Below are 15,485 nucleotides of genomic sequence, written 5' to 3'. Positions count from 1 at the left end.
AACTGTCATTGTTGGACAGAGCAATTTTATGTCTGTTGAGTCTGATGATAAATAATTTTGTCTTTTATTTTGAGTGATTTCTTTGAGTTTGTTTTTTCAGTACTTTATTGTAGATCACAGAAGAATTGGTAAAGGCAAATGTGGGTGGGAGGGGACTTCTCCATAAGTGGTGTCCACCACAGATGGTTCGAGGAGCACTGCTTTCTGGAGAGCTGCATACAGTTGGTAAAAGTGAAATAATAGAAACCAGTAGATGAGGGGAAGGGCCATGCCTGTTCTCAGAATTCAGTATTGAAGGTAGTGCCTTGTTGGAATAAACCCATATTAAATGCTAGTGATTTATGCTATGAAGATTTTAAAAGTTTAAAAGCGAGTCCCCATTTTGTTAGGGTACACTTACCTGCCATTTAGGCTTTCCTGGTGGCTCAGGCAGTAAAGAATCCACCTGCAAAGCGGGAGACCTGGGTTTGATCCCTGGGTCAGGAAGATCCCCCAGAAAAGGGAATGGCAACCCACTTTAGTGTGCATGTCTGGGAAATCCCCATGGACAAAGGAGACTGGCAGGCTACAGTCCATGGGATCTCAAGAGTTGGACACGATGGAGTGACTAACTCTTTAACTTACTTGCCATTACCACATGAAATTATGATTTTCCACCACTTTGCATAAATATTAATAATTCTGTTTTTCTTGATGCTGACAGACTTTTTTTGTTTTGTTTTGAAACATGTTTAGCTTGTGGGTTTTGAAAGCTTGTGATTTGTTTCCTTGTCATCGAAATAGGCTAACACTGGTGGTTTAGGAACCACACTTTGAGAAACACTGTTCTAAGGTTTCATTAAATCATTAGTTCTTGACATTTGGTCATAGATGTCTTTGAGAATTTGGGGAAAGCCGTGGGCCAACTCAGTGGAAAATACATTTATACTTGACAATTTGCATACAATTTTGAGGGGGATTCATCTCAACATTGAAAAGAACCTTATGAGAAGGGAGGGTTGAAATGTGTGAATTTCAGTTAATCTGTTCTCAGGTAAACTTACACTTGACTAAAATGGTTTTGAACCTTTACAGCTCTCTGTGACATTTCTTATCATGTTGCTTATTATTGTAGAGTGGACTACATAGAAACATTAATTTCTTTGTAAGTAACAAGTTTGTTTGATTTTGAGATGTTTGTGGATGTACTCTTTTTTAACAAACCACCATGCTTTTCACATTTCTGGTAGAATTATATTCACACATTAACTGCAAAGCGCAGGACTTTTTAAAATACGTATGGATTAACTGTAAAATGAAAATGCTTTGTGGCATATTAATAGTGAATTACAGTTTAAGAAGGCATGTTTCTGTTTTGTTAGGTCACTCTGTAGAGAATAAGGATATTATTTCAATTAAGAAGGAATCATTGTGGACATACATTTAGACTGCTAAAATAAACATGTTTGAACTAGGTGGCTCAGTGGCTACGTAAGGAAGGAGGCATAATCACTTCCTTTCTTCTGTTTGGTTTTGTAAGACATAATGACACATACTTTGAGGTATTCTCTTCATTGCTACCATATAAGGTGGATTCTCAGACTTTTGGGTAAAATTGATTACAGTTTGACTCATAAGCCAAAATAAAGTCCATGGTTAAAATAACCAGTGCTCACAGAGTCAGGATTTTATAGACTTAAGAGAGACATCAGTGATTGCTTGCTTTATTTCACCATTCTAACCTGCAGAAAGCAAACTCACTTTATTGCAAACAAATGATGTTAAAGTGAACTCAAAGTAACCTCCAGTTTTAAGGGAATATGTTCATATTATACATTCAGGCCGGAGATGGGCATTCTGTATGTTGCTGAGTTGCATTTGTAGGCTGGTTGAGGCGCCAACACTCTGTAACGATAAACAGCACAAGACAGAACATCTTTGAGTGCTGAGTAATGTAGAGCAGATTAGCAAGACTGGAGCGATAGTGAATAAACTGGGACTTGAAAAAAAAAGAGTGTTTCTCAAATGTTCTTCTGCTCACTTAAGTGGCTGAAAACTCTGACCATTTTTGTTTATTTGTGATATTTCTTGGTGATTGAGTAGCATTCATGATTTGTCAGGGAAGCAAGTTCTGTGAATTCTCATTTGGAGTTGTGTTCATTCAGTCTTAGGCTTTTATGGGGTATGGTAGTGTGATGAATCACATTCTCAGTATTCTGGGAAGCATGTGGGAGATAAATACCTGGGTACTTTCAACCATAGTTTTCTATCTGGAGTCAGAATATTTATTCTACAGTTGGTACTACCAGAAAATAAATTTTAAAGCAAAATTAAATATTGTCCACTAATTAGGTATTTTTTAAAATGAGATTTTTCTCTTTTGCTTTCTTCTGTCTCATGAAGGTCCTTTGGTCAGATTGATAGAATTTTTTTTTAGTGTATGTATTTCTCTGAATTTTGGTAATGGCACTTAGAAAAACAATAGCTTTTACTTTCCCAGGATTTAGTTCCCATGGATTTTGGACATGGGAAATTTCTGTTAGTGTTTCTTTCTCTAGCTGTCATAGTTATGTTCCTTTTTTACATTTACTGGCCTGATGGCATTCCTGTCATACCCATGGTTTTAAGGTCACATATTTCCAAACATCCCATATTTGTTGAAAATATGCAGAAGGTTGAAATTGGCACATTGGTGATAACTCATTACATAGGTACCTATTTCCTACTTGTTACCTGTAGCATGTAATAGGATCAATAGCAATGTAAATTTCTTTTGAACCAGCATAAACTGTTGTCAGTAAACAACTGACTTATGTTATCTATATTGTAAAATGATCTTTGTAATATTCTTGGGCACATATATTTTCAAAAAGTCATTTTTATTGCTGGCACCTATTTTCTGAGATTTGTAACTACTGACTTATTTTCAAGGGAGAACAAGTAAGAGATTTTTTTGTACATATTGAGAATTCCCTATGATTTGGAAGGATACTTTTCATTAGAGAATTCTAAGGTAGTACTGGAGTCACTGCTTTAGTTATACATTTTGCCTTTTTATGAAGAATCTTTGTGCAATATAGCAGCTGTATTAAATGTGCATTTTATAGATAAATCTTAGGTAGTTAGATTTATTTAAAATGTTATCTGCCGTGTTGGCTCCTAATTTTTTAAAATGAAAGCTATATAATGCTTGCTTTGATTTTGTTTGTTTTTTTACTATGAGTTCAATGATTGGTTTCTATGATATACTACTAAGAGGTGATAGCTATGGGGGAGGATTAGTTTGACAGGTATGTCTATAATGCCTAAGAATCCTAAGTAGTTTACTGCTTTGTGGATAAAACAGATTTTCTCTTCAGTGCATCTTGGAGATTCTCATCTAAGTGATATGCTCTCTTGAGATAATATTTACTTTTGATGTGGTTTTCTAAGGATGTGATGCTACTTTCTTCTTCTGTTAAAAAGTTTAAAGAAGAAGTACTGTTGGAACTACAAATTTGTATACAGGCTAAGCATTTGGGAGAAGTTTAGTTGTAAATTTTACTTGAGTCCAGTAAAGTTAATGACATGTTTAATGGCATACATAAATATTACTCTGAGTTAATTGACTCTACATCATAGTTATTAATTATAGTTGTGTAGGTTATTTTATCATAATTGTTCAAATCAAAGTATAGGACCTTCTTGCTTCTTTAATTACTATTTTGCTGTTGTATTCAATTTGCATATTATTTTGTGCAAACTCAGTGATGTACAACACAGAGAGAAGGCCTGGACCCCAAGCCTGGGACATCTCATTAACTTTCTTGGTTCATGTACTTGGTTCCCTGTTCTGCCTTCCCAGGGCCCTCCCTTGTGATGTGTTCTTTTGTCTTCTTTCCTTCCCTGACCCCTAACTCAGGATTTCTTCACCAATATCACCTTATTGATTCTTGCTCTTTGGCCTTTTGGTACAGCGCCAGACTGTCCTGGGTGCTGATAATGAGGCCACCATCCTGTGGGAACAGAGTTTGAAAAATTCAAACTTGAATAGTAGTAAGCAGGGAGGGAGGGCCTGTGAGCTGGGGTTCTGATTCAGCATTGTATCAAGCTCTTTGGCTAAGTGAAGAGAAAATTTAGGCTTAGAGAAGCAGAGGGAAGAGAAGAGGGCTGTTTGGTCTTCCTTTAAGTAGGAAAGGGAAAAATAAGCCTGACTGGTCAACTGGAAAAGCTGTCTTCCCTGCCCTGTAGGTCCTTGAAGTAGGTGACCAGCATGTGTGAGTTGATGGCGTATTATGGTAACGACAGTGAGCATTTACTGTGTGTGGTGTGAATTGTGTGGTATGTGTGTGTTAGTTGCTTAGTCATGTCTGACTCTTTGCCACCCCATGGACTGTAGCCCACCAGGCTTCCCTGTCCATGAAATTCTCCAGGCAAGAATACTGGAGTGGGTAGCCATTCTCTTCTCCAGGGGATCTTCTTGACCCAGGAATCGAACCTTCATCTCCTGTATCGCAGGCAGATTCTTTACCATCTTAGCCACCAGGGAAACCCATGTGCTCTGCTGGGGCCTCACTTAATCTGGTCAGTAGCTCTTGAGGCAAGTGAAACCCTAGTCCGCATTTCAGGAAGAAATATCTGAAGCCTCGAGAAGCCTGGTAAACTCATGGTGCACACTTAATAGAGGACCAAGCATAATATGAACTCACGTTTGCTTAACTTCAGAATCTTTTCCTGAAACTGTGTTCTTGCTCTGTGGACAGAGGCAAATCACTTAATCCCTTTGGAATTCTCTTTTCCCATCTGCCAAGCAGAGTAAAACTACCTGATAGTGGTGAGGGATGATAATGGGTCTCCCAGGATCCTTTGCTTACTGTTGGTGCTCAGTAAGTAGTTTTATTTACTTTTTCTGGGTCATTTCTTTCTCAGGACAGAGTGACAGGAGCTATCCATCTAAAACGACTGGAGAAAATTTACCTTTGGGTATTTCCCAGTCGCAGCAAGATGAGGGAAGCCCAAGTCTGTGATGCCATTTTCTCTTATATCTTCCCCCCACATCACGAACACATGGGTGTACATGAACACACAGTCACACATACACACAGTCTGTCCATCTGCTTACTGAAGGCTAGGCTTTCTTTTCAAGAGAGGACTTCTTATAATTCATAATTAAAAGGGTTAAAGTGTAGCCCTAAGGGTGAGGTTTAGATCCAAGTGCAGGTGATTAATTTTAGACCCTTTCTTATCTGAGTTAATGGGGAGGCTCAGTAAAGATCCCATTCCTGAAGAGCAGATAGCTATCCTGCTTTCTGCATCAATAAACTGAAGCTCAGAGGTTGTTCCAACATCTGCAAGCATGTCTGCCTCCAACTTAAGTGAGACCACAAAGCAGTGTTTTTAAAGAAGCATACAGCTAAAATTAAGTTTATGGAAAATTGGACAGCAGTACTGATAAATGTATTTGAAGATCAAAAGAGAAGCATTTGTTTGTGATTAATTTGATTTATTCTGGACCGGACCCAGGAGCCTCCTTTGACTGCTTCCTTCCTACACATTGTGCATTTATGAAATACACACATACTTATAGCTGTCATATAATATGGACAAGATTTATTGGTGACAGAAAGTTGTTACTGACTGCCTCAAACAAATGCAAGCTATTTAGACTTGCCACAACAAAGAAGAAATGAACTATGCAAATAGCAAGTGACCTTGTAGTCTTTTCTTAGCTGCTCACAATTTATAATAGTGATACATCCTACCCAATTAAGGGGGAAATTTCATCTTTCTTTTGAGTGGCTGCCTTGAGGAAGTAGTTCTGGGGATAAATAAAAGGTCATGGGAGTTTTCAATGAGATGCCACCTTTAACAAGTTTTACATTTGTTTCTATGCATTGGACCTTTTCCACTGGCATTAGTTTAGGCTTTTCTGCTCTTTAGTTTAAATGAGTGAGTAGAAAGCCTAAATATTGAATAATAAAGATGGTTAGAGATTTAGAAAATATGTTCATGTCAGAAACTCAAAATAATTAATATTACTAAGCTCAAAAAAACTGTAGGCAAAAAGGAGTTTGACAGTTTAAATAACATGAAGTGTACAGATGGCAATAGACATTTGCTTACATTTCTGATAATTGAGAAAGGTTTGAGATTAAATACAATTAAAGTCTTTCTAAGATGAAACTGCATTACTTTGACCACCTGATGTGAAGTGCTGACTCATTGGAAAAGTTCGTGATGCTGGGAAAGGTTGAGGACAAGAGAAGGGAACGGCAGAGGATGAAATGAAATGAATGGATGACTTCACTGACTATTGATGTGAATTTGAGCAAACTCCGGAAAATAGTGAACAGGGAAGCCTAGTGTAGTTCATGGGATCACAAAGAGTCAGACACAGCTTAGTGATTGTACAACAACAACACTGAGAGCTACTAAGGGGAGTTGTGACATCTCTTTGGAAATTCTAGGGAAAATATATTATCTATGTATCCCAAATGTGTTTACTTAGTTCTGTTGGAAATGTAGTTTGATTTTTTACCTTTCTTAGGTTAGCTCAGCCTGATGTTCAACTGAAGATTCTCATTTTCAGATTAAAATTATTTTTTCTCTTTGATGAATTAAGTATATTTCATCAGAATTTAGCATATTAATCTGATAGATGGATTTATTGATTCCTTACTTACTATGATTTAATCAGATATTTTTCTAATACCTATAGTATTCAAGGCTCTTGAGAAGACATAGTGTAAAACATGATCCCTGAGGAGCTTGTTTTGAAGTTATAAATAGGTTGACTACAGATTATAAATTGCTTGTATATCAGGCTTCAACTTTATTCTACATTGTAGGAAGCAGAAAATATTTGAAACCTTTTCACCCTCATTTTATAAATAGTTGACATGATGGAACTCTTCAGTGTGAGATGGTAGTTGGGCCACCATTATGGAAATAAGATGAAGGAAATGGCATGGAATTTGGAAAGTTTGGCAGTAGGGAGGTCTTTAGAAAACTCTTGCTTTAGACAGCAGGCAAGATCAGGGTGACAGACGACCAGGGTATATGGACTGGCATGAGAGGGAAAGGAAGAATCAACAAAATTTAGCAATTTCCCTGGACGTGGTACCCAAGGAAAAGGCAGAATTCACAAGGGCTATACAATTTCTATGCCACATGCTTTAAAAAGAAGGGTGGCAGAGTAAAAGCAGTCCTAAAAAGATAGGTAATTATGAGACATTGGATCTGAACATCTTGAGATCATAGCATCTCAGAATCTAGTAGACTACTGGATCAAAGCAGTGAGAAAAATGTTATCCAGTGTGTGACATTTGATTAAATTATTTACTTAATTGTTCACTACCTTTATATTACTATTGGACTGGGGATATTTAAATTGCTTTTGTTGGGTACATTTTGAGCAAATGCCCATAGGTTTCAGTCTTTCTTTTTAAAGGCTACATCTTATATTAGGAATTGTGAAGTAGGTAATTTAGCTGTGTTCTATTTGTGGTTAGAAAATTTTCTTTTTTTATGCTTACTCTTCTTGGTTAGAACAATCTAGGATAAATAATGTAAACATAATTTTGTTTCCATAATTTTACCTCTTTATCAGGATTCAAATTTCAGTTCATTTATTTTAGTAGGGAATAGATGTTCCTTTGTCCTACCAACAAAATTGTTCAGATATGACTTTTGTTTTAGGATTAGAGTTATACCTTTGTACAGATAGTTCACAGATAGATATAACCTTTTAAGACTGGAAGGAACCATAAAAGGCCTTTAACAGCTGCCACATTTCTTGGGTTAGTAATCTGAGATAAGAGAAAATAATAACATAGCATTTATTAAGCTATTATCTCACATGATCTTTATAAACCCCTACAAGTAAGTCCCATGGAAAGCAATGATATCGCTATTATAGCTTTAGGTATTGTTTTCTTGGTAAATGTCCTTTATAATTTAAACAGTTCAATTCTCTACAGGAGAGAGTAACTGTGTTATTTAATTAAATAATTAATATTTATATTATTAAAAGTACTAATTATTAAAAGACATTTCACACCTATTATTCAATACAGTAAAGCTGTAGTATTTAATGTAGGTATTATTATTTTTAAAGACTTTTTCTTACTCTTGACACATACACATTTTAATAAATGTTTCAGTCTATACAGTATTTTAAAATATACTCAATAAAATTCTATCTTAATGTTTTTCTTCTTGATCCTGTGGTCCTGGAATTCAAATTAGATTCATTTAATTTTTATTGAATTTTGGTATTACTTTGTCAGTCATATAGTATATAATAAAACGTGTGTCTATATATATATAGACACATATATATGTCTATATAATATAGCTATGTTGATCAATTTGATATGTGTTAAATTTTAATCTGTTTTGCTACTCTGGAAATTTTATTTCTTTATTGTCTGCATTTCATTAACTTTTGCTACCTCTAACTATCTGGGCAGCTGAGAGGAATTGTTTGTTTACATTAGTACAATGATGAAAACAAAATCACTACAGTTGACCCTTGAACTCTTAGAGATTAAAGGCACTGACCCTCTGTGAAATTGAAAATCTGCCTGTAATTTATAGTCTGTCCTCTGTATATACAGTTTGGTTCCTCCATATCTGTGGTTCTGCATCCCTGGATTCAACCAACCATGGACTGTGTAGTACTGTTGTATTCACTATTGAAAAAAATCCACATATAAGTGGACCCATGCAGTTCAAACTCATGTTGATCAAGTGTCAACTCTATGTACTACATTTATATTATAATAGAGAATATTTCATTGAAAGGCTTGAAATCTTTTATTATACTTTGTATCTGTTGGATTTTATATGTGTACTGTGTGTGGTAAGTTGCTGCAGTCATGTCCCATCTTTGAGACTCCATGGACTGTAGCCTGCCAGGCTTCTCTGTCCATGGAATTCTGCAGGCAAGAATACTGGAGTGGGTTGCCATTTCCTACTCTATGGAATTTCCAACCCGGGGATTGAACCTAAGAGATGCTCTCTTAGATCATCTCCTGCATTGGCAGGCAGATTCTTTGCCACCAGCACCATCTGGGAAGCCTAGAATTTACATATCCTTGCTCAAATAGATATTTTTTCTTACTAATTTCTAGAACCTTGTCCATCATTTGATAGTTATATGTTAAATGAAATAGATTTCAAATTGAAAATCTTAGTTCTTCCTGACTTCACAATGTATAACAAACGTTAGATTTTGCCCGTGTTAGATAACATATGGCATCCATTCATTGAGCATATATTTTATGAAGGTTTATTGTGTTAGGCACACTTCAGCTTTAGGGTAGTGGGAGAGAAACATAGACATGGGCCTGCCTGAATGGATCTGATAGTCAATACTGTTTCCTTGATTTTAGATCCAAATAGTTGTTCTTGTACACTAGGATTGGTCTGCCTTGATCATTATTTTTAAGGAAAGAATTAGAGAATTGATGGTAATCAAAACCTACAGAACATACAATATTCATTTGTATTATTGCTTTGCTTCCAAATTATGAGTTCCAGCCCTCAGCCATTGTTCAGTTTGCTGAGGGATGTTTTTCTTTTAGTCAAATAGCAATTTTAGTAAAATGTGCTCTAAAACATTTAGTTTTTTAAAAGTTGTGGTAAAACGTACTTATCATAAAAGACATTTTAGCCATTTTTTAAGTGCACAATTCATTAATTGCTTTTACAGTGTTGCGTTTGTAAAGAACCCACCTGCTAATGCAGGAAATGTGAGAGACATGAGTTCGATCCCTGGGTTGGGAAAATCCCTGGAGGAGGGCATGTCAGCCCACTCCAGTACTCTTGCCTGGAGAATCCCACGGACACAGGAGCCTGGTGGGTACAGTCCACAGGGTTGCACAGAATTGGACACGACTGAGCGACTCAGCACCACTCCACAGTGCTTGCAGCCATCACCACTATGCACTTCCAGAATTTTTGTTCATCCCAAGTAGAAACTCTGCTTGAGATCTTTACTTCTAATTTTTAGAGAAAGTGGGCTTCCTTGGTGGCTCAGTGAAGAATCTGCCTGTCAGACAGATGTAGGTTCTATCCCTGGGTCAGAAAGATTCCTAGGAGAAGGAAATAGCAACCTACTCCAGTATTCTTGCCTGGCAACTCCCATGGACAGAGGAGCCTGGCGGGCTATAGTCTGTGAGGTCACAATGAGTCAGACATGATTTAGCGACTAAACAACAACAATATTAGAGAAATTACAACAACAATGTAAGAGGAATTAGAGGAATACTGCTTATTTTCTTCCTTTTTCGGGTCTAGTCTCAAGAATATGGCTTCTTCCAGCAACCCATGTTTAGTGTGACCTACTTGTATTTAACTGAATTCTGAGCTTGTCATTTTAATTAGAATGGTTCCCTTTGGTTTGTACTTGTTCCTTATTTCTGAGTATCTATTAAAAATGCTTCATCTTCCATTTTACTGTCATTTTATATTTATTTGCTCCTTTTGGAGCAATGAAATAGATCCACATGGAATTTAAAGGAGATCAAATTAAATGTAAACATGTATAACATTTTGTAAGGAAGGGAAGAAAGATTGGGAATTAAAGACTGTGGTACACAATGAAGTCTGACAGTTTCAGACACAACTGGTTTTCTTCCCCTCCTGCTAAATGCCTGGAACAAGAAGCCCGTCCAACATAAAAGATATTGGGGGGGGGGGGGGGGGGGGAGGGTGGCGCTGTGATCTAAAAGAGTTCAGTCCCTCAAACACTGATTACGAATTGGACTCAACAGGAAGGATTGTTCAGTACATCCTCCATCTGTATTAATCTTTGTGCAGAAACAAAAATACAGCTGTTTAAAAGAGTTTTAAAAATTATTTCTGAAAGAATATTAAATACCCTATTCAGATTACTTTTTTCCCCCCTAAAATGTGGTTTCCTTGGCTACCTCTCTTCCTCATTTGTAACAATCACACACTCCTATTACACAATAAAGAAATGCAGAAATTACCAAAGACTCTTTTTCAGACAATTATTTTAGAGTCTTAGCAAATAAAAATTTAAGAAAATAAGTGTAAAAGTCATTTGAATTTTTACTTTACCTGTTAAGTAAGAAAATTTGTATTACTTTGTCTAGTAGTATATGAGTATATTTTTCTTTTGATATGACAACAGTATAATTTTCATCTGTGTTTATTTTTAAAGAATGACAGTCCTAATGAAATATATTTTTTACAGCTAAAAGATGGTGGCAAAGCATCCCAGGCAAACGTAAGAATAGGCGACGTGGTTCTCAGCATTGATGGAATAAGTGCCCATGGCATGACTCATCTGGAAGCCCAGAACAAGATTAAGGGTTGTACAGGCTCTTTGAATATGACTCTGCAAAGGTAAATTTTTTTCATTTGGTTCTGATACAGAAAGCAACACTGATGAATGTGTTTGTGTGTGTCTGATTCATGGCGTTAAGTAAGAAGCATTTTCTACTGCCATTGTTTCAGGTAGATAAATAAGAAATAGAATGACTTTTAAATTGGGTATTGAGCAGTATGAGAACTGGTGAAAGCTTTGGTTATAAGGCATGTATTCGCATACTCATAACTATTGTGTGTACAGTTTCATAGAGTTTAAGAATTTCTGCAATTTCTCAGTGGAATGCAGCCCAAGGATTCTTGTTACAGGGTAAAACTCTTGACCTTAATATTCTAGGCAGTGTATTAGAAGGTATTATTTTAAAATATTTGGCTTTTCTTTTACCATGTTTTTTGCCTTTTTACCCTGGATAGAAAAATATAATTTTAATATATTTATTTGTGGTTCAAATTTTCTGAACTTAGTTTGGCTTCAATTTTAAAATAGATAAGCATCTTGTTGATTATATTATATCAGGTCTTTTCAACACCCCAACCTTTGAACTATATTGAGATCAGCTGAATTGCTTCTTAAAAATACTGCCAGGAAACTTGTACAACCACTATGGAGAACAGTGTGGAGATTTCTTTAAAAACTGGAAATAAAACTGCCCTATGACTCAGCAATCCCACTGCTGGGCATACACACTGAGGAAACCAGAACTGAAAGAGACACGTGTACCCCAGTGTTCATCGCAGCACTGTTTACAATAGCCAGGACATGGAAGCAACCTAGATGTCCATCGGCAGACAAGTGGATAAGAAAGCTGTGGTACATATACACCATGGAATATTACTCAGCCATTAAAAAGAATGCATTTGAATCAGTTCTAATGAGGTGGATGAAACTGGAGCCTATTATACAGAGTGAAGTAAGTCAGAAAGAAAAATACCAATACAATATAGTAATGCATATATATGGGATTTAGAAAGATGGTAATGATGACCCTATTTGTGAGACAGCAGAAGAGACACAGATGTATAGAACAGACTTTTGGACTCTGTGGGAGAAGGCAAGGGTGGGATGATTTGAGAGAATAGAGTTGAAACATGTGTATTATCATGTGTAAAACAGATCACCAGTCCAGGTTTGATGCATGAGACAGGGTGCTCAGGGCTGGTGCACTGGGATGACCCTGAGGGATGGGATGGGGAGGGAGGTGGGAGGGTGGGTCAGGATGGGAAGCACATGTACACCCATGGCTGACTCATGTCAATGTATGGCAAAAACCCCTACAATATTGTAAAGTAATTAGCCTCCAATTAAAATAAAAAAAAAATACTGCTAGGAATCAGAATATCTGGAAGTAAGGACCAAGAATTATATATTAATCAGTTTTCTATGATTATTATGAAATACAAAGTTAGAACCACTTCATATCTTGGGTTGAGGGGAAGGTGAGGGAAAGTTAAGGGAAAGAGAGAATAGAAGGAGGCTTCTTGAATAATGGCTGTGAACCTGTAGGTTTATAAGGAAGGTAGCTATTCTTTACCAAGTGGTCATAAAGGGTTTTAAGCAAGTCTTGCTTTTGATAATTATATTAATGGAAGGGTTGTCTGTTCTATAAAATTGGGAAAATGCCATTTTCCCCCAAAACATATCATGTCTTTGTCGTTGTTTAGTCGGTAAGTCGTGTCCAACCCTCTTGTGACCCCGTGGACTGTGCCCACCAGGCTCCTCTGTCCATGGGATTTCCCAGGCAAAAATACTGGAGTGGGTTGCCATTTCCTTCTCCAGAACATCTCATCAGTTCAGTTCAGTTCAGTCGCTCAGTCGTGTCCAACTCTTTGCAATCATGTGAATTGCAGCATGCCAGGCCTCCCTGTCCATCACCAACTCCCAGAATCTACCTAAACTCATGTCCATCGAGTCAGTGATTCCATCCAGCCATCTCATCCTCTGTCGTCCCCTTCTCCTCCTGCCCTCAATCCCTCCCAGCGTCAGGGTCTTTTCCAATGAGTCAACTCTTCTCATGAGGTGGCCAAAGTATTGGAGTTTTAGCTTCAGCATCAGTCCTTCCGATGAACACCCGGGACTGATCTCCTTTAGGATGGACTGGTTGGATCTCCTTGCAGCCCAAGGAACTCTCAAGAGTCTTCTCCAACACCACAGTTCAAAAGCATCAATTCTTTGGTGCTCAGCCTTCTTCACAGTCCAACTCTCACATCCATACATGACCACTGGAAAAACCATAGCCTTGACTAGACAGACCTTTATTGACAAAGTAATGTCTCTGCTTTTTAATATGCTGTCTAGGTTGCTCATAACTTTCCTTCCAAGGAGTAAGCATCTTTTAATTTCATGGCTGCAATCACCATCTGCAATGATTTTGGAAACAAAAAAATAAAGTCTGACACTGTTTCCACTGTTTCCCCATCTATTTCCCATGGAGTGATGGGACCAGATGCCATGATCTTAGTTTTCTGAATATTGAGCTTTAAGCCAAATTTTCACTCTCCTCTTTCACTTTCATCAAGAGGTTTTTTAGTTCCTTTTCACTTTCTGCCATAAGAGTGGAATCATCTGCATATCTGAGGTTATTGATATTTCTCCCGACAATCTTGATTCCAGCTTGTGCTTCTTCCAGCCCAGCGTTTCTCATGATGTACTCTGCATATAAGTTAAATAAGCAGGGTGACAATGTACAGCCTTGAGACGTACTCCTTTTCCTATTTGGAACCAGTCTGTTGTTCCACGTCCAGTTCTAACTGTTGCTTCCTGATCTGCATACAGGTTTCTCAAGAGGCAGGTCAGGTGGTCTGGTATTCCCATCTCTTTCAGAATTTTCCACAGTTTATTGTGATCCACACAGTCAAAGGCTTTGGCATATGGCATTTGGCATTGTCATATGGAAGACATTCATAGTCTTCCATAAATTGTTGTTTTTATTATGAGTCTTTATAAGGGGAATAATGTATGCTATATATTCCTATTATTTTTAATATGAAACCTTTTTATTCTTGGAGTCTCTCCTGGGAGGATTTAAAGGATATGTACAGGGTAAATTACATGTAATTTTCTGAATGAGTATCAATTTTGTCTTAAAAGTGAATAGGAGAAATCTATAAAAACTTAAGAGATTTACTGTGCTGTATCATGACTTTCTGACCAGTTCCCATTTGGGTGCATGTGTGTGTGTGTGTGTGTCTGTCTGTATGTTATATCTTTGTGTGTTTGTGTGTGTGAAATTCCTTTCATTGGGACTGTTGAATCAAAGTTAATGTGTATTTAAATTTTGAAAACTAGTAGCTGTACGTTTCAGTGGATACAAAAGTAATCAAGGGGAAACAATAACCTTGCTAAAAAGTTCTATTTTGATAGTCTCTGTTTTGTATATTGAGACATGTAACACAAAAATTGTTACTAATTAAGAGAAAATATGATAGGCATTTTTACTAAGTATGAATTTTGAAAGGGAACCAAGAAGTTAAGAAGCTTGATGTGTCATGAGATATCAACACAACAAAGCAAATATGTTGTTAGGTTGTCTCTGCTATTCTCAAGTGAAAGTTTATGTGTGGTATAAACTTTTTTTTCTGGGCTGTATATAGTTTCTTACATAGTAGCCTACTTGTTTTCATATTGTGCTCACTATTTTATGACCTAGTACAGTGTCTTATTTTCTGTTGAAAAGACTTCTGGGTTCCATGACAGTAGATGAAAACCAGATGTTACCCTGTTTGGGTGGTTTTCTAGTTTGAGTAATCTGCTACTGATTTTAATATAGATTCTTTTAAGCTACTTAAATGCAGAATCTCACAAGTCAACTTGTTACAAATACTTGGAGATACTACTTAATCTTATCTTCATGTATCTGAGTATGGATATTCACAGACCCAGAATATGAGAGAGAATTTTAGAGTCCTGTTTTTCATTGTTATTGTTCTCAATTTTTCGAACACCTCTTGTATTAGGTTATGTCAGTCTGAAAGAGATTTGCATTTAAGAAAATTCATGGTATTCTGACAATGCTACTGAAGAAATACATTTTGCTTTTTTATGAAAAAAATAAAACTTTGAAGAGTTATCTTTAATCTTTCCCTATACTAAGACCATTTTCTTCCTAAATTCTCTTTCTTATATCAAGGCAAGATTTCTTTTCCAACTCATTTAGTAATTTGAACAACAA

General features: G+C 36.7%; 1 protein-coding gene across 5 annotated transcripts in view; it reads left to right on the top strand.

The window, feature by feature from the left end:
* The window catches only part of PDLIM5 (PDZ and LIM domain 5), a 226,911-nt gene that overhangs the window by 57,763 nt on the left and 153,663 nt on the right, over positions 1 to 15,485 (top strand). For all 5 annotated transcript variants that reach the window (XM_065907222.1, XM_065907221.1, XM_065907219.1 and 2 more), the window contains exon 3: positions 11,183 to 11,334. In XM_065907222.1, coding sequence (XP_065763294.1) covers positions 11,183 to 11,334 — 152 coding nt within the window. The remainder of the gene's footprint in view (positions 1 to 11,182; positions 11,335 to 15,485) is intronic.

Source organism: Muntiacus reevesi, chromosome 16, assembly GCF_963930625.1.
Source record: "Muntiacus reevesi chromosome 16, mMunRee1.1, whole genome shotgun sequence".
NCBI lineage: Eukaryota > Metazoa > Chordata > Mammalia > Artiodactyla > Cervidae > Muntiacus > Muntiacus reevesi.
The sequence above is the reverse complement of the archived record's forward strand: the minus strand, read 5'-3'. Positions and strand labels throughout refer to the sequence as shown.